The following is a 26,870-nucleotide window of genomic DNA, read 5'->3' on the forward strand; positions in this document are numbered from 1 at the left end:
TGGGTCACATGGAACTAAGGATGATTAGAACTGGGGTCAGACATATGGATGCCCCGAAAATCAGGCAGGTGACCTGAGTGGAGCCTGGGGCAAACTAGAGAGCATGGCCCTCCCTAAAGGGAAGAGTTACTTTGTCCTTCATCCTAGGTCCCACAGAGGGGTGCAGGTCAAGTTGCCAGGCCTTCCAGTTTTCAAGAGCAGCTGGAAATAGGGATTTTAATGTAAAATCTCCAGATGTTTAAATGTTGACAAACGATTTCACTTTCTCTTTTAAAAATATTGTGTGTGGCCAGGAGCAGTGGGTCATGCCTGTAATTCCAACACTTTGGGAGGCTGAGGTGGGCGGATCACTTGAGGTCAGGAGTTCAAGACTAACCTGGGCAACATGGTGAAACCCCGTCTCTACTAAAACTACCAAAAAATTAGCCGGGCCTGGTGGTGCGTAACTGTAATTCCAGCTACTCGGGAGGCTGAGGCAGAAGAATCGCTTGAACCCAGGAGGTGGAGGTTGCAGTGAGCCGAGATCATGTCACCGCACTCCAGCCTGGGCGATAGAGTGAGACTCCTTCTGAAGAAAAAAGTATTTGTGTGGGCCAAACAAAACGTGTCTGTGGGTAGAACTCAGTCAAAGGGCCTCTCAGTGATGGTTTGTAGTTTAATGACATGTCCACCATGCCTACCCCAGGAAGAAACACACTTTTACACAGCAAGACCCAGGATTCATACACACATGCATATGAATGGCTGAAATAAAACTCACATGAAGCAATACTTACCTTTACTCTCTGCTATTTTATTTTCTTCTTTTTAAGTATGCTGGTGATGATCCATTAAACTTATTTTATGTTCCAGTGGTTCAAGACCCAAAGTCTGAAAAGCACTGGCTTAGACCTTCTATACTAACTACTTAAACTTTTATTGATGAAATAGAATAAGGTACTTCTGTGGGCAACCATGTTTCCATTCTGAGTACTCCTGTTATTGTGCTACTAGGTACGTTTGGGTTACGTTGAGTTTCTTCACTTGCAACTGGACAGGTTTTGACAAAAGAATGTCTGAATCTTTCATTTGCCACTTTATCGTTAACAGAAGTTGGCAGGAATTTGGTGTCATCTGTCTTGGGTGCTTGATACAATTAAGAACTAACCCAACTGCTAAATTCAGAGTAAAATACTGTTTGAATTCCAGCTGGAAGTCCAAAGAAAACCCTCGCAGAGCCCATGTCAGCTTTCAAGCCTGGTATTTCTGGAGTTGCTTTTTCAGTTGGGATTACTTTTCCCTACAAGTCTGCCTCTCCTCTTTGTGTTCACCATGCTCGCCTTGTGTCCTTGCTTTTGCCTCGCAGCCAGGGAGGGAGGAGCGAGATCAGGGCTGGGACCGTCTGTCATGTGTCATACCATCCCTCAGTGACCAGCTCTTCATCTACATTGTTGAGCATTACTTGCTGGATGGCATTCATTTTTGAAGTATAAGAGCTTTTCCAGAAAAAATATCATTTCAGCCAGGCACAGTGGCTCATGTCTGTAATCCTAGCACTTTGGGAGGCCAAGGCAGGTGGATTGCTTGAGGTGAGGAGTTTGAGACCAGCCTGGGCAACATGGTGAAACCCCATCTCTACTAAAAATTTAAAAATTAGCCAGGCATGGTGATGCATGCCTGTAATCCCAGCTAGTTGGAAGGCTGAGGCAGGAGAATTGCTTGGAACCCAGGAGGTGGAGGTTGCAGTGAGCTGAGATCGTGCTAGGCTGGACTCTAGCCTAGACGACAGAGCAAAACACTGTCTCAAAAAAAAAAAAAAAAAAGTGTGTGTGTATATATATATATATATATATATATATATATGATTTAAGGGCTTAGGAGAGAGTTCACCCCTCCCTCAGGAATGTCCAAAAGGTGAGTTGTCAGCAGGCCTTCCATGCAGCAGGAAAGGTTTAACCATTGCTTGGGTGCAGGGCATGTCTGTCATCACCCCTATCTTGATTTGGAAGCACCCTTGCAATATACAACAGGATTTAAAAAGCACTTGGACTTTTGCAACAAGAGCCCAGGAGTGGCTTCTTGCCATTGGAGAGAGTTGATATGATGGAGACACCCCCAGGGAAAGGCCATGCCTGCTATGAAAACCACACGACCACAGTGAGACAACACTAATACGGTAGTTTTGCATAATAAGTAGACAAAGAAGCCACCTACTAAACATGAATCAGGCAAGCAAGGCCAGCCAGAGAGTCGGCAGTCAGCATAGTACTTCCAGGTTGGGGGCCAGTGTGGTGCAAGATGACCAGGAGCAGCATTGGAGACGAGATTGGAAGGCACCTTGTTAACAGGGCCTCTGCCTTGCCTCTCCAGGGCACTGTTCTCATCTGAGTCGGGGGCAGCACCCTCTGAAGTTGTGCAGCCACAGCCTGCACCGCTTTACCCAGGGGTAGTGTGCTTCCAGGGAGCTGGTGCTGCAGTTGGTAGCAGGCAAATCCCGTCTCTACCACTTCCTGGAGGACATAGAGCCAAGCTCCTAACCTGTCTGAGAGTCAGGGTTCTTTTCAGTTAAAACAATACTGAGAACCTCCAATTTTGTCTTCACTTCGGGAGGTTTGATGAGTTATCTGGTGAGTTTGAGCATTGGAAAGAATTATTAGTAGATCACAACAAAAATAGGTAGTAAACATGATGGATTATTCATCAGGAGCTAGGCAAGTGGGAGAAAGGGAAACGATTAAATCTAAGAGAACAAAAACCATTGTGCAAGAAAGGGAATCTATTCATAGAAAGCACTACAGAATCTAGTAGAACAATAATTACATTCTCAAAGTGTAAACACTGACCATGGGTTTAACCAAAATTTGTCATATGGGCATATTGGTAAGAGCCGAATCCTCATCTGCAGAAACAGGATGTAAGTAGCTAATGGCTGAGTTGATATAAGCATAGTGTTAAGAAAAAACACCAAAAGTTGAGCACATTTGCCTAGAGGGGTTGGGAGGAGTGGGGCAGGCAATTACCATCATGCATTATAAGCATGTTTGTTTTTTTGGGTTTTTTAAACTTTTTTTTTTTCCTTATATAGACAGGGTCTTGCTACGTCACCCAAGCTCATCTCAAACTCTTGAACTCAAGCGATCCTACTGCCTTGTACTCCCAAAATGCTGGGATTACACGTGTGAGCCACTGCCCACACTTAACCTAAACTTTGACAAAAAATAAATAAATATGGGGTAAAAAACCCATACTTCCCACTCCATATCTTTATTGTTAGGGTTAATTTAAATGAAGTAGTGTGCAAAAACTTCAAATGTGGCCTGTGCCATGTGCTCAATAAATGTTAATGAAGGTCAGTTGGTCTGTGGAGTTTATTTAAGCATCAGGGCAGGAGCACAACCCAGATCCGCAGGAATGGCCCGAGGTGCCTTGCAGATAATGCAGGACTAAGAAGTAGGTGGTGAGAGGCTGGGCACAGTGACTCACGCCTGTAATCCCGGCACTTTGGGAGGTTGAGGCAGGTGGATCACCTGAGGTCAAGAGTTCGAGACCAGTCTGGCCAATGTGGCGAAGCCCTGTCTCTACTAAAAATACAAAAAAAAAAAAAAAAAAATTAGCGAGACGTGTTGGCATGCACCTGTAATCCCAGCTACTCGGGAGCCTGAGGCAGGAGAATGGCTTGAACACGGGAGGTAGAGGTTGCAGTGAGCCAAGATCGCGCCATTGCACTCCAGCCTGGGCAACAAGAGTGAAACTCCATCTCAAAGAAAAAAAAAAAAAAAAGGAGGTAGTGAGAATTAAATTTGTAACCAGAAGGAGAGACAGTGTTCAACTGTCTTCGGCTAGGATTTTCAGAGGCTGAACACCCTTTCCTATAGTATATATCCTTCTTTTTCTCACTTGCCCCTTGTGGTACAGTTGTCCTTCAGTTGCCTTGGTGGCTTTGTAAAATTATTCCTTAAAGCTTCAGGATTTTATAGGTTTGCCTAAAAAGTAAGTCGTGTTTATAAATGGGAGCTTTGCAACCAGTCTTCATGGGTTCGAATCCAGATCGCCTGTTTACTAATTGTGAATGGGAGCTTGGCAACCAGTCTTCATGGGTTTGAATCCAGCTCGCCTGTTTACTAATTATGCCACCTTGGGCAAGTCACTTAACCTCCTGTTGCCTGAGTTTCCTCATCAGAAAATAAGGACAATGATAGTACCAATTAATAGGGCTATCTTGAAAATTGAATCAATTAATCCACATAAAGCATTTAAAACAATACCTGGTCACCTATCGCCTCCCGGCACATAGCTCAGTAATTGCTATTCCTTCTGTTACTACTGTCATTCCTTTTGACTAAGTAAAATCAGGGCAATGTGTCCAATGAGCTGAAGTTTAGTAACAGATTAGTTTGGGGACCCCTGAAAGTAAGTAGAGCTGAGATAGGTGAGTCGAGGAACCCAGGAGGGTCCACTCCTTTCCACTGGACCATGTCTTCCAGCTTGCCTCAAGTAGAGCAATGCTTTGTCACCTTTGTCATGCCACAGTACTCCAGGACCATATCAGTGGCTTCCCGTGACCAGTAAGCTCTACTGTGCAGTGATAGAAATTCACCAAGGAACTTGACCTGTTGGGTTTTCGGTGCCAAGATCCCTTGGGCAAGTAAGCTAATGACACCGGTCTTTTTGTTGTGGAATGAAATGAGGTGGCTAATGATGCTTTGATGCAGGAATGTGTTGGCATCATATGAACAGTTGCAAAGTGTTTGAGGCTGGAAGCCATGTGTGCTCAGGAAGCCCACTGGAGGAAGCTGCCCACCTGCTCTGCAGCAGTCCCTGCTGGCTGTTCTACTCATCATGTCCTGTTCTGGGGACATGCCACTTAGCTTTTCCAAGGCTCTGGGGCCACCCAAACTCCTCCCCGCAGGTCAGGTCAGCTGGAAATTGTGCTATGTTGTGTGGCTCTCATTCAGAGAACTTAGCCAGGGTTGGTTTGAGACTGGTCCATCAACTCCTTCCTTCAGCTGTTTTTTTTTTTTTTCTTCCTGAGTCAGAGACTTAAATGAGTCTTTTATCTTTTGTCATCGGTTGAGTGGTATTGACATCATTCAAATTACCTAACTGATGGTAGATACTGTTGGTGAACCCAAGGTATTTTTCCGACTTTCAGTTTCACACAAAGACTGTTGCTCTGGAAAAGAGACAGAAAGCCAGGCTGGTATTCAAAACATGAACATATTGAACATGCATTTATAGAGTGCTGACTTTGTGCCCACAACTGTGCCAGACCCTGGGAATACAATGGCAGTTACCTTGTAATGGAGAAGACGGAAAAGAAAAAAGAAATAGAATGTTTAGACTATGGTAAATATAAAGAGAGGACACCGAGGTGGGGGTCGCAGGGAGACTGGCTTTAATGAGATAGTTCAGGGAGGAGTCTCAGAAGAGGTAACCTAGAAGCTTGAGGGTGCGACCAGAAGGAGGAGAGGGAGCTGGGCTTGCAAACAGCTGGGGAAGAGACTTCTGGGCAGGGAAAAGTATGCCTGGAGATCTTGAAGCAGCAAGAGCCAGAACTTGGGAGGATGTGGAGAGAGGATGTGAGAAGAGGCTGGAAGAGGTGGTGGGGCCAGAGGGCATCTTCCACAGGGGAGTGAGAGAAGGATTAGTGGAGTGATCTGTTTATATTATGCACTTAAAAGATCATTCTGGTGGTTGCACGGCAAAGGGATTGAACAAATGAGTTGACAGTCCACACTATTTCGTGTTTTTCTTTCTTCTTTCTTTTTTTGAGATGGAGTTTCACTCTTGTTGCCCAGACTGGAGTGCAATGGCACGATCTCAGCTCACTGCAATCTGTGCCTTCTGCGTTCAAGCGTTTCTCCTGCCTCAGCCTCCCAAGTAGCTGGGATTACAAGCGAACGCCACCATGCCCGGCTAATTTTGTATTTTTAGTAGAGACGGGGTTTGTCCATGTTGGTCAGGCTGGTCTCGAACTCCTGATCTCAGGTGATCCACCCACCTCGGCCTCCCAAAGTGCTGGGATTACAGACGTGAGCCACCATGCTTGGCCCACACTTGTGTTTTTCATAGCTGTGCCCTGAACCCCTCCTAGTGCCTTATTTTAGTGAGGGATCAATTACTTATAGGCATATCCTAATGTTTCTAGTTTTCCGGCAAATCTCTGGTGCTGACACTGGTGTTGACATTCCTCTAGGCAAGTTGTGTTTGTGAAACTCCCATGGGAGTGGGGCACTGGTCTGATGGTATCTTATTCAGATTTTTTATATGTCTTCTTATAGGCTCTTTCCTAAAAAGGTAGCAGAGATGAAATGATATTGAGGACATTTGTTGGAGTGGGGACGTGTTGGTGAAAAACATGTCTAATACTTTAGTGGGGAGAATTGCATTCATTAATAAGGTGTGAGTGGTGCAATCTCGGCTCACTGCAACCTCCACCTCCCGGGTTCAAGCGATTCTCCTGTCTCATCCTCCCCAGTAGCTGGGATTACTGGCGCCCACCACCTCGCCCGGCTAGTTTTTTGTATTTTTTTAGTAGAGACGGGGTTTCACTGTGTCAGCCAGGATGGTCGCGATCTCCTGACCTCGTGATCCGCCCGTCTCGGCCTCCCAAAGTGCTGGGATTACAGGCTTGAGCCACCGCGCCCGGCCAATTTTTGTATTTTTAGTAGAGACTGGGTTTCGCCATGTTGGCCAGACTGGCCTGGAACTCCTGACCTCAGGTGATCCACCCGCTTTGGCCTCCCAAAGTGCTGGGAGTACAGGCATGAGACACCACGTCTGGCCTATTTTCCAAGGGTTGGAAGGTTACATTTAGGAGTTCCATGGAGGGATTTAAAATTTTTTTCTTCCTCTCCCTTCTCCTCCCAGTCCCATGTTGGACTTTAACATATTTTTTCTTTGCAAGCAATAGTCTTCACGAAGTGCTTTGTTAAACTTTGGTAGATGATCTTTTATTCTCCACTCAAGCAGAGGCCGTTCTGAAGGTAAATAAGAGAATGATCAACCACCAGAGTTATGCTCCCTGTCACCTGGATGAATAGAAGAATACCTAGCAAGGTGACAGGTGTAGATTATATGTGTTTGCATTTTCTTGCAGAGGTTACACCCAGCAAAAGTAGGTCATACAGAGAGCTTGAATGAGCCTGAAGTTCAGGTCTGGGAGGAGTCAGGAACCTAGGTGTCTAGAGAGTAGTTCTAGAATGTGTAGTATCATGTCTGACATTGCACGTTGGATGCTGTGAACACAGGTCTCATGCTTTCATCTCCCAGTGGGTGTGCAGACACTGGAGAGACCCAGGTGAGGGCGGGTTTGTGTCTTTATTCACAATGCAAGAACAAGAGCGCCTTTTCAGAAAGGGTTCACATTCTTGTTTCTGAAATTTATAAGCACTTGAATGAAAAGCTTCACTCTGCAATTTGGAAGCAGTATAACCTTGGGCACAATGATGTGCAGGTTTAACAACCAGCTCTCCAGAGGGCAGGAAGAGGAAAGCCCTGATTTATAAAGTTTGACAATTTCCATGGTGTAAATGTTTCCACTGCAGCCAATTTCAAGCTGCCAAGGTGAAGTCAACCATACAGTTGGGAAGGGCTGGGCATAGTCTCCACTGCAAGGGTGAATGCCTTAAAATTTTATTTTCTTCTCCCCAGAAACCCCCTTAAGATTTTCGAAGTCCAATTTCTATATCTGTAGAATCAGTGTAATTGGGGTTGATGGGATCACAGGAGTTATTATCTTTAAATACCTTTTATAAATCGTGAAGTGCCACACATATATTAGCTTTTTTCATTAGTCTGTTTGAAATGCTGTTTTTAACTACTTAATGATTCTGAGTATGTCCTGCAAGTAGAAGCAGCCAGAAAGAAAAGTCAAGGACAGCTGGGAGACTTCCTGTGCTGGAGACAAATGGATTTGTGCCGCAGAGACACCTCAATCAATATCTTAGTTCTTTGGTTTTTGCTTTTCAAATTCCTCGGAGGTGTCTGGATTTGGAATTAGAGGGTAGAAGGTAATGGTGGTACCATGCTTAAACTAAACCCTGTCTTAAGACCCTAGGGTAATAGACTCTGACCCTCTCTCTTGTATTTCTGTAAATGGCTCAGATGGGACCACAATCCCTCCCACTCTCAGAATCAGGATGGATGTGGCTCTCTCGTGGTCCATAAAGATGTGATGTTCTGCCGGCGGAGTTCAGACTGAAGCCAATGCCCGTTTGTTAGGCTGGATTCATTTCTAAGTAGAATTGCTGGTGCAGGGATAATTTGAGATCCCTGGATGACCTTAAAAGGTTCAATCAAATTTCCGAAGGGATTTTTGTAATGCTTCAGAAATTCCTGCTCATACAGGTTAGTGACAGTCTTTCCTGACATTCAGCTGACATGGGCATCTGTGTGCCAGGCTGAGGCTGTGGGGCTCTGCCTTAGTCCATTTTGTGTTGCTAGAACAGAATATCACAGATTGGGTAATTTATAAAGAAACAGAATTTATTTCTTATGGTTCCTGAGGCTGGGAAGTCCAAGGTCAAGACATTTGTATCTGGCAAGGGCTTTCTTGTTGGCGTTATCCCATGATGGAGGCAGAAGGGCAAACTAGGGTGTGAGAGCCAGGATAGGGACTGAACTTTATCCTTTTATCAGCAACCTGCTCCTGTGATAACTCCCTCACTCCTGCTGTGACAGCACTAATCCATTCATGAGGGCAGAGCCTTTGTGACTGAAGCACCTCTTGAAGGTTCCCCTCTTAATGTTTACAATGGCAAGGAAATTTCAACATGATTTTGGAGGGGACATTGAAACCATAGCAGGATCCTAGGAGGATATGGCCTCACACTGTCTCTGCTACCACACTGGAAGGTTGGGCATGTATTCTTGGCCCCTTTTACAGTCTCAGGGAAGTTGAGGCATGTGTCAGGAAAGGCAGGACTGGGAATCCAGTCCCCTACTCCGAGGTCCCTTCTAATTGCAATTAGAGAGAAGAGGTGGGAGTTGTAGACAAATGGTTGATCATGGTCAGAGAAAGGCTAGGAGAGGTCAGAGAAGGGTGTAATTTCAGTGAGTCATCTCAATCAAAAGGTGTGTCAAAGGAGTCATGCTTTTAGGAGGAGGAGGAAAAGGCACCAAGCCAATTTTAAAATCCCTTTCTGAGATTAATCATCACATGGAGAAGGCAGGTGTAGCACATCAGGGCAAGTGCGCAAAGTGATTTATAAGGAGGAAATTTCCTGGCTGAATTACGATAATCCTAGTACCTCTTTGCCTTGGGGGAATCAGATTAACTGGATTTGAGCAGAGGCTGTTTCTATAATCAGGAGTCCAGCTGACGGTTGCTGACAGCATCTTCTATGTTTGGAGGAATAGCAAGGACCTATCACGTAGCCATGGAAAAGGCAAATCAAGTATCAGAATTATCAGATTTTTTTTTTTTTTTTTTTTGTCTAGGCAGAGTATCGCTCTGTTGCCCAGGCTGGTGTGCAGTGGTGTGATCTCAACTCACTGCAACCTCTGCCTCCTGGGTTCAAGCAATTCTCCTGCCTCAGCCTCTCTAGTAGCTGGGATTACAGGTGCCCGCCATCACGCCTGGCTAATTATTGTGTTTTTAGTAGAGATGAGGTTTCACCATATTGGCCAGGCTCTTCTCGAGCTCCCAACCTCAGGTGATCCGCCTGCTTTGGCCTCCCAAAGTGTTGGGATTACAGGCATGAGCCACCACGCCTGGCCAAGTATCAGGGTATCTTTTCTTTCTTTCTTTCTTTTTTTTTTTTTTTTTGAGATGGAGTCTTGCTCTGTCCCCAGGCTGGAGTGCGGTGGCACGATCTCAGCTTACTGCAGCCTCTGCCTCCCAGGTTCAAGTGGTTCTCCTGCCCCAGCCTCCTGAGTAGCTGGGATTACAGGTGCATGCCACCATATCCAGCTAATTTTTTGTAGTTTTAGTAGAAACGGGGTTTCACCACGTTGGCCAGGCTGGTTTCTAACTCCTAACCTCATGATCTGCCTACCTGGGCCTCCCAAAGTGCTGAGATTATAGACTTGAGCCACCACGCCCAGCCAGTGTCAGGGTATCTTAACTGGTGAAAGCCACAAGTGGCAGGGAAGCCCACCACCATACTGCTCATCCCCCGGGACTGTTTGTGCCAACTAACAATTCTGTTTACCGAACTCACATGGTATAAGAAAATGAGGTCGTGGAAGCCAATTTAAGAGAAGGATCATTTTGGACAACTAATGACAGGGTAACTGTGTGTGTAGCTTCAAGTAACTACCACTTGCCACAGCAGGAAATGGGCCTTTAGGTAAACTGCAAATTAAGCACTCTATGCATTTATTTAAACTGTTGAGTTTCTTGTTTTCTGGGCTTAATACTAGTGCTGGTCTAGCACAAAGAAAGGGAGTAGGAGGTGGGAGAGTGCACATCTCTGTGATATGTGTTTACAGTTTAGTGGGAACCAATGGGGTAGAAGCAGAGAAAATATTCTAGGTAATGAAGCAGTCTCTCTCAAATGTAGGCTGCCATGAGAATAGGACTCCTGTCTTTAAGCAGAAATCAACCTTACCATACAGAGGAGCATTTTAGGATTGCAAATCCAGACCAATCTCAACCAGAGAGAGATTTCCAATCCAGGCCTCAGCTCAGGCTGGAGGTGGCCGAGAGGGTCCTCCCAACGGCAGGTCGTGTTTCCTTGCTATCTCACCCTGACTCTGTACATGTTCTTCTGCCATAAATGGCTGCAGCCTGGAAGAATTTCTGTTTGTACTTCAAGCCTTGTTTCTCATCTGCGTATTGACTAGCAGGTGTTGCTTTTGGAATGATGACGCAGCTGGGCATTCACCAATTCTGAGCCATGTACCCAGGGCCTAGTGAGGACATTAGACCAGCTTGATTTCCTTCTATGCTAGATAATTTTTTCCTGTGGAAATCCCCTACACAGTGCTTCCAAATGTGGCCAGAGTAAAACTGTTCCTTCTTAGCTACATTTTCTTGGACAAAGTTTTTAACTCTTCTTAGCCTTGGTTTCCTCCTCTGCAAAACAGGAATTGTGCAACAGTCTCCCATACGGCAATCGTGACGCAGTTATTTTGATTGTGAGTAGCAATTAATTGTTACAGTGCCTGGAACATCGTTAAATATTCAGTACATTTTACTTGTTATAATAATGTAATAGTGTTCTGGAATGATTTATTGCAAACGTCAGAAGTTCAGGACCCTGGACCTTCACATGGGAGATGCCCCTATAGTGTTGTTAGGTGGTAACCCTATTTTCCCTAATCCAAACATTGAACTGAGAAGTACAGAGATGACAACTCAGGCTATTTGATATTTGAAATCAGAACTATTTCAGACATTTGGAGGAATTGACCATTGAGCTTGCAGTTTTGTAGGGCCAGGATTGTGAAGTAAAAGCAAAAGAAACACAAACCAAGAGAAACATTGGTGATGGTACAGATATTCAGTGCTGGAGGACATGGAGGAGAAGGAAATATTTTATCAATCTAAGCCAGCATGAAAGCTTCAGAGAAGCACCAGGACCTGGGCTACACCATATGGGTCAAGTTTGATTTGAACAGATGAGAAGAGAAACCACAGGAAGGGAGGTTATAATGGGAGTGAAGATGCTAGACCAGGAAGTGGTCAGAAGGCCTCGCTCAAGGGAGATTTATAAATTAATACAAATAAATAGTAGAGTATTTTAGTGCTTGGTCTCCAGGGTCGGACTGTCTGCGATCAAATCACTTAGCACAGGGATAAGTACTCAATAGAGGTGGTTCCTTCTTATACACCTAAAAAGCGGACGTGAGCCATGTTATTGAAGATCTCTGAAGTTAGGTGGAGAACTTTAAGCTTGAGGAGTTGGGACTGAGAGAGCTATTTGGAACTTCTGCTGTTGTTCTTTTTCTTTTTTTAAAATTATTATTTTAATTTTTTCTGAGGCTGAGTCTCACCCAGGCTGGAGTGCCGTGGCGTGATCTTGGTTCACTGCAACCTCCGCCTCCTGGGTTCAAGCGAATCTCCTGTCTCAGCCTCCCGAGTAGCTGGGATTACAGGCACCTGCCACCACACCCAGCTAATTTTTGTATTTTTAGTAGAGACAGAGTTTTGCCATGTTGGCCAGGCTGGTTTGGAACTCCTGACCTCAGTTGATCTGCCCACCCCAGCCTCCCAAAGTGCTGAGATTACAGGTGTGAGCCACCGTGCCCAGCCTTTGTTTTTCTTTTTAAAATAAGCTTTATTTTATTTTATTTATTTATTTTTTTGGAGACAGACTTTTGCTCTTGTGTCCCAGGGTGGAGTGCAATGGCACAATCTCGGCTCACTGCAACCTCTGCCTCCTGGGTTCAAACAATTCTCCTGCTTCAGCCTCCCGAGTAGCTGGGACTACAGGTGCATGCCACCATGCCCAGCTAATTTTTGTATTTTTAGTAGAGATGGGGTTTTACCATGTTGGCCAGGCTGGTCTTGAACTCCTGACCTTAAACGATCCACCCACCTTGGCCTCCCAAAGTGCTGGGATTACAGGCATGAGCCACCGTGCCCAGCTTATAAGCTTTATTTTCTTAAAACCATTTTAGATGAATAAAAAAAATTGAGAAGATAATACAGGTATTTCCTATATACTCAACACTTGGTTTCCCCTGTTAGTAACATTTTACGTTGGTATAATACATTTGTTATAGTTACTGGACCATATTGGCACACTGTTGTAAACTAAAGTCCACACTATTCAGATTTCCGTAGTTTTTACCTAATGTTCTTTCTCTGTTCTGGGATCCCATCCAGGATCCCACATTACGCTTAGTCATCACATCTCTGTAGGCTCCTCTTGGCTGTGATCATTTCTCAGACATTCTTTGTTTTTTATGATCTTTACAATTTTGAAGAGTAGTTGTCAGGTGTTTTTGTTTTGCAGAATGTCCCTCCATTTGGGATTTTTCTCATGATTTCATAAGGATTATGGGTTTTGTTTTGTTTTGTTTTGTTTTGTTTCTGGGAGGAAGACCACAGAGGGAAAGTGCCTGTTTTCATCACATCATATCAAAGGTACATTCTGTCAACGTGACTTATCACTGTTGATGTTTACCTTGCTCACGTGGCTGGGATATTGTCTGTCAGATTTCTCTATTGTAAAGTTAGTCGTTTTTTTCTTCCTATCCACACTGTACTCTATAGGAGGAGATCACTATGTACAGCCCACACTTAAGGAGTGGGGAGTTACGCTGCACCTCCCTGGGTAGAATACGCTTTGCTGGTTGCATTTGGAGAAAAAAGCCAGGGGCCAGGTGCGGTGGCCGGTGCGGTGGCTCACACCTGTAATCCCAACACTTTGGGAGGCAGAGCCGGGTAGATCCCGAGGTCAAGAGGTTGAGACCATCCTGGCCAACATGGTGAAACCCTGTCTCTACTAAAATACAAAAATTAGCTGAGCGTGGTGGTGCGTGCCTGTAGTCCCAGCTACTTGGGAGGCTGAGGCAGGGGAATCGCTTAAACCTGGGAGGTAGAGATTGCAGGGAGCCGAGATCATGCTGCTGCACTCCAGCCTGGTGACAGAGCAAAACTCAGTCTCAGAAAAAACAAACAAACAAACAAAAAAAACCAGGGCGTGGGAAATTTTCAGCAATCCAAGAAAAAGGAGTTGAGGGCCTGGGTTCATGGGACAGGAAAAGGGATGAGGCAAAGGGGATGTGAGGGTGGACAAAATTTGGTGGGAAATGAAAGAGAGGGTAGACTCAGGTTGAAGCACTGGTGATTAGGGGATTATTCTGGTATAAAGAGGTCTGGGTTAGAAGTCACTGCACTAGGTTGCCGCCAACTCTTTATTTCTTGGCTGCGCCACCTTGGGTGAGTCACTTCATTCCTCTGAGCCTCAGTTTGTCTGTTTCTAAGAAGGGGTTGATGGTACCTGTTCTTCCTACCCGAGAACTCCTGTGAGAGTGAAATGAGATAGAGCAGAGGAAAGGGTTTTGGAAGCCATCAAGCACCATGTTGTTCCAAAGGCTTATGGGTTAAGGAGTGATGGTGCAATGAGGAAGGAAGGGGGCTTGAGAGGGAGAATATGTATGTTACCTGCGATATACTGAATATTTCAGATGACCCAGAGCAAGCTGTAACTAAGAGTACTCTGGGCCGGGCGCGATGGCTTATGCCTGTAATCCCAGCACTTTGGGAGGCCGAGGCGGGCGTATCACAAGGTCAAGAGATCGAGACTATCCTGGCCAACATGGGGAAACTCCGTCTCTACTAAAAATACAAAAATTAGCTGGGCGTGGTGATGTGCGCCTATAGTCCCAGCTACTAGGGAGACTGAGGCAGAAGAACTGCTTGAATCCAGGAGGCAGAGGTTGCAGTGAGCTGACATCACACCACTGCATTCCAGCCTGGCGACAGAGCAAGACTCTGTCACAAAAAAAAAAAAAAGAAAAAAAAAAAAAAAGTACTCTGTCACAAGTTTGTGATATTTACCTGTTAGGAGATTTTTATTTCAAATGTGCTTTCCCAGATGTTCTGTTTCTGGCAGTCTAGTTCCACAGTCTGTTCCCCAGAGAGAGGTAGCTTGGGCAAGATGAGGCTAGTTCTGGATTTGAAAGAGGGACTCTGCTTAGCTTTGTGGACTTCCTCTTATGATCTGTCATGGCCTCTGCTTGACTGCACTGAAGATTACTGGAATTTCTGCAATGGTCTCATTCTCCCAGTCTCATTGCCTGAGATCGTTAATAGACATTCCAAAAGTAACACATCGAAAGTGGCATTTTTGCTTTCTGTCCTGCACTGGAGTTCAGAGACGTGGCTGATCTGCTTTGCTTGACTCTGAAAGACAGTGTGAAACTCCCCAGTAAGCGGTGCAATCGGCTGCTTTAGCTGAGTAGTGAGAATTCCTCCAAACTGGGTATTCTGCAGTGGAGGAATCCCATTACTTTTTCAGGCAAGTGGACTCTTGGCTCTTTGTAGGTATTTCCTCATTGTTCAGAGAGTATGCAGCCATGCTTTCGGTTTTTCGTTGTACAATCCTTATTTAGGCAACAAAAATGATGAGCCATGGAAGGTTTGAACTGTGTCTGCTCAAGTTCCAGGGTAAATCATTGACTACTTGGTAGAGGGGAAAGGGCTGGGAGCCTGAGTGCTAAGTGTGCCTCTGCCAGTAACTCCTGATGACTTTGGGCAAGGAATGTAAACTCTTTGCTCCTGAGTTTCCCTATCAATAAAATAAGTAGGGACCACTTGAGCCTTGAAAGATGGAACAGTCAAGTAAAAATTTGCAGCAGAGCCAGTTGGCAGATAAGGGGAAGTGCAGAACCAATGTCATGTCTGTATTGGAAATGACGCAGCATATTTCAAAATTGTAACATTAGATCAACAAACATACATTTGGTAATAACCAGACTGTCAAAGACAGTTATATAAAGTTAACCTCTTTATTCATTTTTGAAAAGGAGAGAGATTCCTTTCTTGACACTGACTTGAGTTGGGATGAAATAAGAACCGAATCTCTCTTGGTCTTTGGATTCTGTCCTTCTCTAGTAAGAAAAGCCGAATTCTTTACAAATGGGTTGTTCTGATGTGTCTGCCTAGGCTGTTGTATGAAGGAAAGGCAACTAAACACGGTCTAGTCTCTGGGTGAAAGCAAAGCAAGTCATCTCTGGGCATGGAGGACTTTGTGGTGTAATGTATATTTCCAAAGGGAAACTCTTGCAAAATGCAGATGCTGATCCCAGTTCTGACCTTGGTAGCTGGTGCCAGCATTGGCAGTGGCTCCTTTATTTGGACATAGAGAAAAGCCAAGAAATGAAATGATATTTTCCTTCCCTCATCATTACTCAGCATGACTGCCTTGCTTAGCAATAAGAAATTCAAGTGTTAAGAAAAACTACAGTGCATTTTCTTATCCAAAAATGCATTCTCCTGTATAGTCAAGAGATTCACTATGTTCTCATATTGTTGCTGAAGAGGATGGTCTTTTGAATTACTTTTGAAATTCTAGCTCTTCTCTGCAGCTGGCATATTCATATTGTCTGAATTCTAAAGGGAAATATAGCTCTTAAATTGGAGTATGCGTAAGAATCACCTGAGTAGTTTACTAAAAAGGTAGATGCCTGACTCCCACTCCTAGTCACTGGGGCTGAAGAACCTGCCTTTTTAATACATGGTACAGAAGGTTCTGATCAGGGGGATCCATACAGTTGCCTTGTGTGTTACCACCTGGGTGCCATGCTCAGTTATCAAAAACCTTATTGCTATGTGTTTACATGCCAAGCTCTAGCTGCTGCTTTTATAACGGCACTTGAACTTGCCATATAAATTAAAGGTATAATAATAATACTTATAAATAATAATTATTTTTGACTTACAACAATTTTCTGATTTTTACAAACTTTATGGAAGGAGCATGAACTTGGCAGTCAGAAAGGCCTGGGTGTGGATCTTTCAGCTTCCTCTGCTTCTTGGGCAGGTTGTTCAACTTCTCTGCGGCTCTGTTTCCTTATCTGTCAACTGTCAAATGGGAACAGTATTACTCACTTCACTGAGAGAAAGAGGTGGTGAGGATGAAATAAAGTGGCTTATGTAAACACCCTGCACTATGTGTGGCATTTAGTAGATGCCAATAAATACCACTTGTCTTCTTTCTTATAGGAAGCAGGAATTAACTTAAAAAACACAAGGACTTAAAGCAGATATTTTTAGGAAAACTTTTTTTTTTTTTTTTTTTTTTTTTTTTGAGACAAAGACTCGCTGTTGTCCTCCAGGCTGGAGTGCAATGGTGTGATCTCAGCTCACTGCAACCTCCGCCTCCCGTGTTCAAGCGATTCTCCTGCCTCAGCTTCCTGAGTAGCTGGGATTACAGGCACCTGCCACCACGCCCGACTAATTTTTGTATTTTTAGTAGGGACCGGGTTTCACCATGTTAGCCAGGCTGGTCTTGAACTCCTGACCTCAGGTGATCCACCCACCTGGGCCTCCCAAAGCGCTGGGATTACAGGCATGAGCCACCACGCCCAGCCAAGAAAACTTTTTTTTTTTTTTTTAATGTGCAAGGGATAGGTTTTTTGGCCTTGATATGCATCACTTTAAAAGTCAGTCATTGTTTAGAGATCTTGAGAGCATGTCCCTCCTTAATTCCTTTAGATAATAACTGAGTTATGTTGTAAATACAGGTTTTCAAGAGAGATCCCAGGGGGTAGATATGGAATTGCAGGTGAATTGCAACCGTGGTATCTTTGTGGCCATTCCCAGGGTCCATTGCAGAGAACACAGATCAGGTGTTCCACCTGAAACTACACCTGCTCCTAGTCAGAATCTCACAAGAAGAACCTTGTTTCTCAGAAGTTAGCCAATAATGGATTATTTGGACTATCTTGTTCAAACTCTTGCCAGGCGAAATGAGAACACTGCTGAGGTCTGAGAGAAACAGTGAACTGTTATATTGTGGTATACAGCGAGCTCCTTGTTGTAAGGTGTTTCCTAAACTGAGTTTCAGCAGTATCTGCCCACATCTGCCCCCTGCTCAACCTGGTTTTACCTTTGGAGAGAAAAATCATCTTTGTGTTGGTTGATTAATTTTAGGTTCAATGTTCTTGTCCCATGTCATTCCTTGCTCATGTCATTCTTGCTCATGTCATTCCCTAAGGAGTATGTTTTTATATATCACCATGATGTTCCTGCTTCTGAGGCTCCACATCAAAAAGGGAATTTGGTAGCAAACACTGCCTATCTGCATTCTCTAGCTGGAGAAACTGCAAGTTAAATGAAAACTCTTGGTGAGCTCAAAGCCACAAGTGTCCCCTCACTGCCTTATCTCCAGGCCTTTGTAAAGGGGAGGCTGTACATCCCAGTCCCAGCGCTGGGCAGTCACAGTAACTTCTAGTCTCTGAAGGCCACACTCTGGAAACTATGAGTATTCTTTTAGTATTCTCTTAGTATCCTTGTAAGCCCCATCATGTGATGTTAGGGTCTGAAAAGACCCTATAAATCCCCTGGGCCAATCCTCTTTGTTTTATGGGAAAGGAAACTGAGGTTCAGAGAGATCCATGTTGTTCCTAGTTTATTTTTTAAAAATTTACTGCCTGCAGTGTGTGTATCAGACACTATGCACATAATGGGAGGCTTATCATAGGCCCACAACAGATTGGATGAATTGCCATTTATGATCAGGAATGACCCTCTGGTAAAGCAGGCTAGAAACTGTCCAGCACACGCTAATTAATGAGTAAAGAAACATTTACTGAGCACCTTTGGTGCCTGAACATTCTGCTATGTCCCAAGAAGCTGGGAGAAGGAGGGAGAAATACAACTGGTGAGACAAAAAGGATAAACTTTAAGAAATGGTCCCCATCTTCGAGGACTTACAGTCCACAGTGAACTCCTGCTGAAGGTGCCTTCTAAATCAATATAAAGACATATTACAAATCCACATTACAAAATATTGAACTAAGCAAGATTGTGTATTCAATAGTTCAATGATGTCATCGCAGAGAAGTCTGGGAGGAAGGGAGAAGACGGCAGGCTCCACTGAGGAACACGCCTGGTGTTTTCTCCCCTGGACTGTTAAAGCCACGACTGTCTTACGGGTCTTTGTGTCTCCAGGATTGTGGCTTGGAGGGGCTGCCCCGTTCACCCTGTCGAATCAATCTCTGTGACTCGTTTGACACCAAAATTACAGAGATACCATGATGACCCCTTTTGCAGGAATGGTCTCTACTCACCTGGATCTTTTGTTGATTTTCTTTCAGTGGCGCACCCTCAGGACCCTCACCACCCATCAGAGAAGCCTGTCATTCACTGCCATAAATGTGGGGAGCCTTGCAAGGGTGAAGTGCTTCGGGTCCAGACCAAACATTTCCACATCAAGTGTTTCACCTGCAAAGGTATGGTGCCTCCAGCTTCGTGGCTCAGTGGCATGCCATGGTCAGGGCTCGCCTTGGGTCCAGCCCATCCCCTTAACTCCACATCGGGTCACTGGATGATAAGTGAATGCCCTGAGAAGCCCTGACATCATTTACTGCCAGTTTGGGATTCAGTTAGACTCTAGGGCGAGAACGAGTCCTGCTAAAACCAGTGATTCATGGGCCTTTGGGTGCTCACCGAGGTCCCTTCTCCTGGAAGAAGGGACTAACACTGAGAAAGAGCAATAAAAATACACTTCTGTGGTTTTTGCCTTCTTTTTCTTTTTCTCTGAAATGAGGAACTCCTACTACAAAGTAGCTTGTCCCAATATCCATTAGTTATAGGAGGCTTGGAAAACTTGCAAGATTGGGTGCCAAGTCACTGGCTCCTCTGTGTGTGTGTGTGTGTGTGTGTGTGTGTGTATTGAGAATTGAGAATTAAGCAAGAACACTCGGGAGACCTCCAAGCAGAAAAAGACCTCCCATCCAAGAAGCTACCAGTTTGGTGTTGATTTCCATTAACAAGCCTACCTTTTGGGGTTTACAAAGATTGGCATCTTTGTATGAAATACGCCAACCTGTTATTTCAGAGCCAGGGCGTGGCCAACTGGGGAAGAAAAGGAAGAAGAATGGTTTTGTGTGTTTGTTTGATAAATAGGTTACTTGGGCTGAGGGCATGTCCGGGTAGCTCAAGATGTGGTTCAAGGATGTCAGAGAAGGAAGGCAGACGAGACTCGGAGAGCACTCTGTAAATTTACTCTGTGCCCTGCTTGGGGTAAGCACCCTCATTCCTATGCCCTGCCTGGAAGCACCTTCATTTCTGGAAACTGTGTTTTGTTTTGAGTGTCTTACATCACAAAGACTCAGCATTGTCATCCTAAGCCATCCATCCACGGCCAGGGAGGCTCTCAGGTAGATTCCAGTCTTCCTAGTGACTACGAAATACATGAATAAAGGAGGAGGGAGCGCTTTCCTGGAGTCCACAGCTGTTCCTTACACTGAAGGTAAAGTTTTCAGAAGAAAGAATGCTAGCATGTGTAGCTAGGGCAAGAAGGTGGAAAGAGGGAAGGGTATGAGCTTAACTGCCTCAAATGAGCTCAGTGCTCAATGCATGACATGCGTTACAAATGCTGTGTCCATATCTCAGAGAGGGATTATTTAATCCTCCTGAAAACCCCTGTGAGTAAGTATGATAAACCCCAGTTTTCACCCAACCCAAGTTGGCTATGAGGAAATATCAAGGTTACACCCAGGGTGCTGTGCTGTCACGTTGTGTGGCTTGAGTCCTGCCTTGCCATTAAGCAGCTGATTGCGGACAAGTTACTTGTCTCTCTGTGGCTCAGTGTCCTTATCTGTAAAATAAAGAGACTAGACCATATGAAACTTACATCATCCCAGGTCTGAAGTTTGCAGATTCCATATACCAGATAAGTGTATATTAATATAGACCCCCAATCAGAGCTTCTTAGTGGGTAGGTCAGAGAAAAAATGTTTTCTGGTTATATCCAGTTTAGCTAACTTGGAGTCAGCATTGTATTTTTATTGTTTCTCATAAATGTATTGCAACATGACTCAAAGGATAGATTTGGTGTGAAATAAATACAATCCATAAACGACTGCAGTCACGTATATATTTTATTTTATGTATTCTATTTTATTATTTATTTATTTATTTGAGATGGAGTCTCGCTCTGTTGCCAGGCTAGAGTGCAGTGGTGCGATCTCAGCTCACTGCAACCTCTGCCTCCTGGGTTCAAGCAATTCTCCTGGCTTAGCCTCCCAAGTAGCTGGGATTACAGGCACCCACCACCACGCCCAGCTAATTTTTGTGGTTTTTTGTTTTGTCTTGTTTTGTTTTTTAGTAGAGACGGGGTTTCATCATGTTGGCCAGGCTGGTCTTGGACTCCTAATCTCAAGGGATTCTCCTGCCTCAGCATCCCAAAGTGCTGGGATTACAGGTGTGAGCCACCACACCCAGCTCTCTATTTTATATTTCTACTTGAAAGTATGGAGTAGTAGACTCAGATCTGGGCACTCACTGTTCAATACATCGAGGTGTTAGAATAGACATTCATTTATCCCCTGTGGGGTGAAAGCTCCCTTGCTTTTTTTCTCCTTTAGTTTAATTCTAAGGACCAAATGTAAATTCCTCATCTTGGAAAGTTGTATCATATATCTTGTTTCATGCTATAAATGTGTTCTTGAAAAGTCGAGTTTTTGTTTAAATTAAATTCCATTTTAAGAATACTTGCTATTTGTAGGAATTATTTTTCAATTTAACAAAATGTTACTAAAATAAATGAGTCAGTCATCTATCCTTATATATTTGTATTTTCTCACACTTAATCTGGCAATGGCTACTATTATGTGTCCCAACGTTCTGGAATCATCCTTTTCTTTAATATCTGGAGAAAGTGGTTTAGGTTCCCTGTGCCTTATACCGTAGGGAGTCCGTGACTTTTCCCAAGGTTCTAGAGCAGCACTGTCATCACTGTTGTAAATGTGAGAAGTCTTGCAAGGGTGAAGTGCTTCAGGCAGAAATATCATGTAAGCTGGCACACGTTTCCCTGTGTGACAAACCTGCACTTCCTGCACATGCACCCCAAAACTTAAAAAATAAATAAATTTTTAAAAATGCAAGCCACTTGTATAATTCTAAATATTCTAATAGCCATATTGAAAAGGTTGAAAGGGAAAGGTGTAGTTCTCATTAATATGTTTTATTTAACCCTATCCAAAATATTATTTCAATAAGTAATATAAAAAGTATTGAGATACTTGACATTCTTTTTTTAAATACTACCTTAACACATCTCAATTTAGACTAGAACATTTCTTTTTGTTTTTTTTTTTTTTTTGCTTTGCTTTGTTTTATTTGTTTGATACAGAGTCTCACTCTGTTGCCAGGCTGGAGTGCAATGGCGTGATCTTGGCTCACTGCAGCCTCCGCCTCCCGTGTTCAAGGGATTCTCCTGCCTCAGCCTCCTGAGTAGCTGGGACTACAGGTGTGCACCTCCACACTCAGCTAATTTTTGTTTTTTGTTTTTTGTTTTTTTTTTTAGTAGAGACAAGTTTTCACTATGTTGGCCAGGATGGTCTCTATCTCTTGACCTTGTGATCTGCCTGCCTCAGCCTCCCAAAGCCCTGGGATTACAGGCGTCAGCCACTGCACCTGGCCGCACATTCTTTTTTTTTTTAGATGGAGTTTCACTCTTGTCACCCAGGCTGGAGTGCAATGGAGTGATCTTGGCTCACTGCAACCTCTACCTTCTGGATTCAAGCGATTCTCCTACCTCAGCATCCCTAGTAGCTGGAGTTACAGGGTTGTGACACCACACCCAGCTAATTTTTTTCTGTATTATTTGTAGACACAGGGTTTTACCACGTTGACCAGGCTGGTCTTGAACTCCTGACCTCAGGTGATCCGCCCACCTTGGCCTCCCAAAGTGCTGGGATTACAGGCATGAGCCACCGTGCCCGGCCTGGACTAGACACATTTCAAACGGTCAGTAGCCACATGTGGTTAGTGGCTACTGTACTGGACAGCACAGTTCTAAAGATTCCTCGAGGTATGCATTCCTGTGGTTCCCTCACTCCAAATTCTTGCCAGTTTCAAAGTCTTGGTCTCCTCCTGTGAGTGCTGTGCCTTTTTCATTGCTTCATCCCACACAGTTTTCCTCTCTCTCCTCTTCCATAGTACCACTACCCCAAGGCAGCTCTTTTCAGCAGCAGACTTAATTAAGGTCTGGGCTAATGGTGGGAGGTCACAGCACAGAATAGGCACCAACTGCCCTCGTATTCTCAAGCCATCTCTGACATGAGACATTTCTCATTAGCAAGAGCCTTTTCTTTTCTTTTCATTTCTTTTCTTTTTGTTTTTCTTTTCTTTCTTCCTTTCCTTTTCTTCCCTTCTCATTCCATTCTATTCCTTTCCTTTTCCTTCCTTCCCTTCCCTTCCTTTCCTTTCCTACTTTTCTTTCATTCTTTCGTTTCCTTCTTTCATTTCTTTCCTTCATTCTAGAGCAGTTTTAGGTTTATGGGAAAATTGATCAGAAAGTACAAGCCAGGGCCATTTTTCAGACTTATTCCAAACCTCATCTGCACCATCTTGACAGGGCTTGCTCTCTCTCCAAAGACCCTTCTCTCTCCAAAGACCCTTCTGCTCCATCCTAATCAGATCAGGACACTGAATTTCCTTGGCATCTTTACTTCTTATAAATCCCAGCAGAAATAGCCATCTTTTCCCTGAGGAATGCTGTCTTCCTCCTAGCCCAAGTGACCCAATTGCAGCCAAGTCCTAAAACAACAGTTTCGTTTTCTTCTGTTTCACCGAGAGTTGCGATGTTCAGGTACTGAGCTGATGTCCCAGGACAGAGGATTTTGGGTGGGGAGCATGTGCCAAAACAAGCCTGGGCTTTTGGTCAAGACCTGGCTGAGTGCACAGGAGGCACATTCCAGTTCTGACTGTGACCTTGAGTCCAGCCAAGCTTTCTCCCTGGAATTCCCTTCCCTCCCTCCCACCTGCCTCGCCTTCACACATCTACCTTGTAGACAAAGCCTTCTGTTTCTTGAGTTGGGGCAGAGGCTGATTTCCCCTAGAAAGAAAGGCCAACGACGTAAAATGCCTTTGGGAATGAAAAGCAAGGATGAACTCTTTTTGCTAAAAATAGGTTTTGAAAAAAGGGCGAAAGGGGCCACTGAACATTTTACACAAGAGCTAAACAAATTTGAGGGTGGGAAAGGGTTACGATGGAGGAGTTAGAGTTGATAGCACAAACTTAGGTCAGTTTCAGACCCAGTGACTTCACAGGTTTAGCTGTGACAAGGTAGGGATTGGTGAGCAGAAATTGTGTTGGTGAACTCATCTCACTTTCTAAAATGCCTGACATTGTGGGATCTGATGGTTCATGAGTTACTCATCCATTTACTACATGTTTTATTTTGTGGTTGTTTTGAGATGGGGGGTCTCACTGTGTTGCCCAGGCTGGTCTCAAACTCCTGAGCTCAAGTGATCCTGAGTAGCTGGGATTACAGGCACGTGCCACCACACCAAGCCCATTTACTAAATGTTAATTGAACACATACTCCATGCAGGACATTGTGCTAAGTGCTAATAATAGAGACAATGTACCAGGTTGTCAAAGAACTCCTGGGGTATTAAAAGAGACATATAAGTAAGCAACATTTATGAGACCAAGTAAGAAGTCCTGTGATGGGAGATGCACAGCATGCAGGCCACAGGGGAGATAGAATGGAGCTGGGGAGAGCCACAGGTGGAAATAGTGTGATAGAAAATAGAAGATTTAAGAGACAAAGTTAGGGTCGATAGAATTTGATGACTGACTGAATGGGAGGAGTGAAGAGGGATCCATGTGTCCAGCTGAGCTGCCTGGGTAGATAGATGGAGTTGCCACCAACTAATGAAATACAGAAGCACCTTGCAGGGCAGTGCTGGAGAAAGATGAGTTCAGTTTGGGGTATATTGAGGTTGAGTAACATGGTACCTCCAGAGTCCAGTAGGGCTCTGAGATAGTGGTCTATGTTGGGAAGAAGAATTTGGAAGCCTTTGGCATGGATAATGACTGAAGCTGTATAATTGTGTGTGAAATTTCCCTGGGAAAGAGCAAAAGGCAGGAACTGAATACTAAAATGCCAGCATCTGAAGGAAGGAGAACCTAATTACCATTTGTCACCTCAGAAAATGTACTGGGCTGGTAATGAGATGAAGAAAGTGGTTTAATTGATGGATGGATTCTGTAATTAAATGAAAAGGAGATCCCAAAAGCTTATGGTATTTCTTGTAATAACCCAGTGGGAGTAGAACGTGACTGCAGGGTTCTGAGTGGAGCTATTCTATCTTCAGTGTTCAATCGCTTTGTTTTGCATCCTTGTGCATTACAGCCTTCATCCCACTAACTTAAAGGAGTTGTTTTAATGTGATCTGTTCATTCCGTCATGTCGTTCCAGTGATAGGTTTTTAATGTTTTACTTTGTCTGTATCATGGTTGTATTTTACACTGTATTAGAGAATAAGTAACCTGAAAACAAAAGAGAAGCATTCATCTCTATTTGGATTTGAATGTGTTGGTATTTGTGCAGATTCTTCTCTGGGGGAATTGCTTCTAACAAAAGACAAATTAGCACTGTCTGGCATTTCTAAGTGTCCCTTTAAATATGAATTACAGTTCGTTTTAAGTATACGTATATATTTTGTTCATTATTTTGATCTATAATTCATTATAATTATTGTTGTTTATCATGAGCATTTTTCAGGGTAAGGACCAAGATCTATTTTTTTTTTTTTTTTTGCCAGAAAGTTCTAGACCATTTAGAAAAGACCAAGGACCAAGGAGACTGCCCAGATAATCAAGAAGATTGTTCAGCCAAATTGTCTGTTTTCCGTGATCCTTTCCTGGGCTGTCCCATATATAAAATTTCAACAACTCATGTGATACATGTATTCACATGTGATACATGTGACATGTATCACATGTCCCTGCCTTATCTTTTTTATTTTACATCATTTAATGCATTGTATTAATTTATCTTCACCCCCTACTAGAGAGTAAGCTCTTTGAGGGCAGAGATTTTGGTCTGTTTTGTTCACTGTAAACCCAGTGCCTACAACAATGCCTGACATGGCAGGTACTCATAAGGTGAATGAATGAATGAATGAACAATAGCCATATGTTTATTTGGAACTTGGTTATTCATAAATTTTTGTTTTGTTTTGAGACAGAGTCTCACTCAGAAGTTCAGGGCTATAATGGACTATGATCGCACCTGTGGTTAACCACTGCACCCCAGCCTGGGCAACATACCAAGCCCCTCTCTCTCTCTTTTTTTTTTTTTTTGAGACAGAGTCTAACTCCATTGCCTAGGCTGGAGTGCAGTGGTGCAATCTTGGCTCACTGCAATCTCTGCCTCCCAGGTTCAAGTAATTCTCACGCCTCAGCCTCCGAAGTAGCTGGGATTACAGGTGCGCACGGCCATGCCTAGCTAATTTTTGTATTTTTAATAGAGATGGGGTTTCACCCGGTCTCAAACTCCTGACCTCAGGTAATCTACCTGCCTCAGTCTCCCAAAGTGCTGGGATTACAGGCACGAGCCACTGTGCCCAGCAAAGACCCTGTCTCTTTTTTTTTTTTTTTTTTTTGAGACAGAGTCTTGCTCTGCCGCCCAGGCTGGAGTGCAGTGGCGTGATCTTGGCTCACTGCAAGCTCCGCCTCCCGGGTTCATGCCATTCTCCTGCCTCAGCGTCCCGAGTAGCTGGGACTACAGGCGCCCGCCACCTCGCCCGGCTAGTTTTTTTTGTATTTTTTAGTAGAGACGGGGTTTCACCGTGTCAGCCAGGATGGTCTCGATCTCCTGACCTCGTGATCCGCCCGTCTCAGCCTCCCAAAGTGCTGGGATTACAGGCTTGAGCCACCGCGCCCGGCCGACCCTGTCTCTTAAACACACACACACAGACACACACACACATACACACATTGTACAGCTATATAAAAATTTTTCTTTTTTAGTATCTTTGTTCTATAAGCTTTTTTCTATCTTTAAAATTTGTGTTTTTAAAACTTTTAAAACTTTTTTTGTTAAACTAAGACATAAATGTACACATTATCCTAGGCCAAGACGTCACTAGGTAATAGGAATTTTTCAGCTCTGTTACCATCTTATGAGACCACCATTGTATATGTAATCTGTTGTTGACTGAAATATCATCATGCAGTGCATAAGTTAAATATACCAAATTTGAGAACCATTGCTTTGTTGGACATAGGGCAGGAAGTTTCTAGCTTGAATTGGTTGTGGGGTGATGGAGGGGGAAAAAATATAGGTCCACAAAAAGGACAAAAGAAAGAGTATTTCAGGCCAGACGCGGTGACCCATGCCTGTAATCCCGATACTTTGGAAGGCCGAGGCGGGCGGATCACTTGAGGTCAGGAGTTCGAGACCAGCCTGGCCAACATGATGAAATCCCATCTCTACTAAAAATACAAAAAAATTAGCCAGGTATGGTG

General features: G+C 44.0%; 1 protein-coding gene across 23 annotated transcripts in view; it reads left to right on the forward strand.

Annotated features, from left to right (window-relative positions):
* Positions 1–26,870, forward strand: part of ABLIM1 (actin binding LIM protein 1) — a 230,778-nt gene that overhangs the window by 42,926 nt on the left and 160,982 nt on the right. For 22 of the 23 annotated variants that reach the window (XR_002524455.2, XM_017944353.3, XM_009215407.4 and 19 more), the window contains exon 2: positions 18,697–18,831. Coding sequence is in view for 19 of the 23 variants with exons in the window: in XM_009215407.4 (XP_009213671.3) it covers positions 18,697–18,831 (135 nt within the window). In the remaining 4 variants the exon portion in view is untranslated. Of the gene's footprint in view, positions 1–8,502; positions 8,836–18,696; positions 18,832–26,870 lie in introns of those variants that run through there. The other variant, XM_017944351.3, reaches the window with a different exon arrangement.

Source organism: Papio anubis, chromosome 11 (assembly GCF_008728515.1).
Source record: "Papio anubis isolate 15944 chromosome 11, Panubis1.0, whole genome shotgun sequence".
NCBI classification, from domain to species: domain Eukaryota; kingdom Metazoa; phylum Chordata; class Mammalia; order Primates; family Cercopithecidae; genus Papio; species Papio anubis.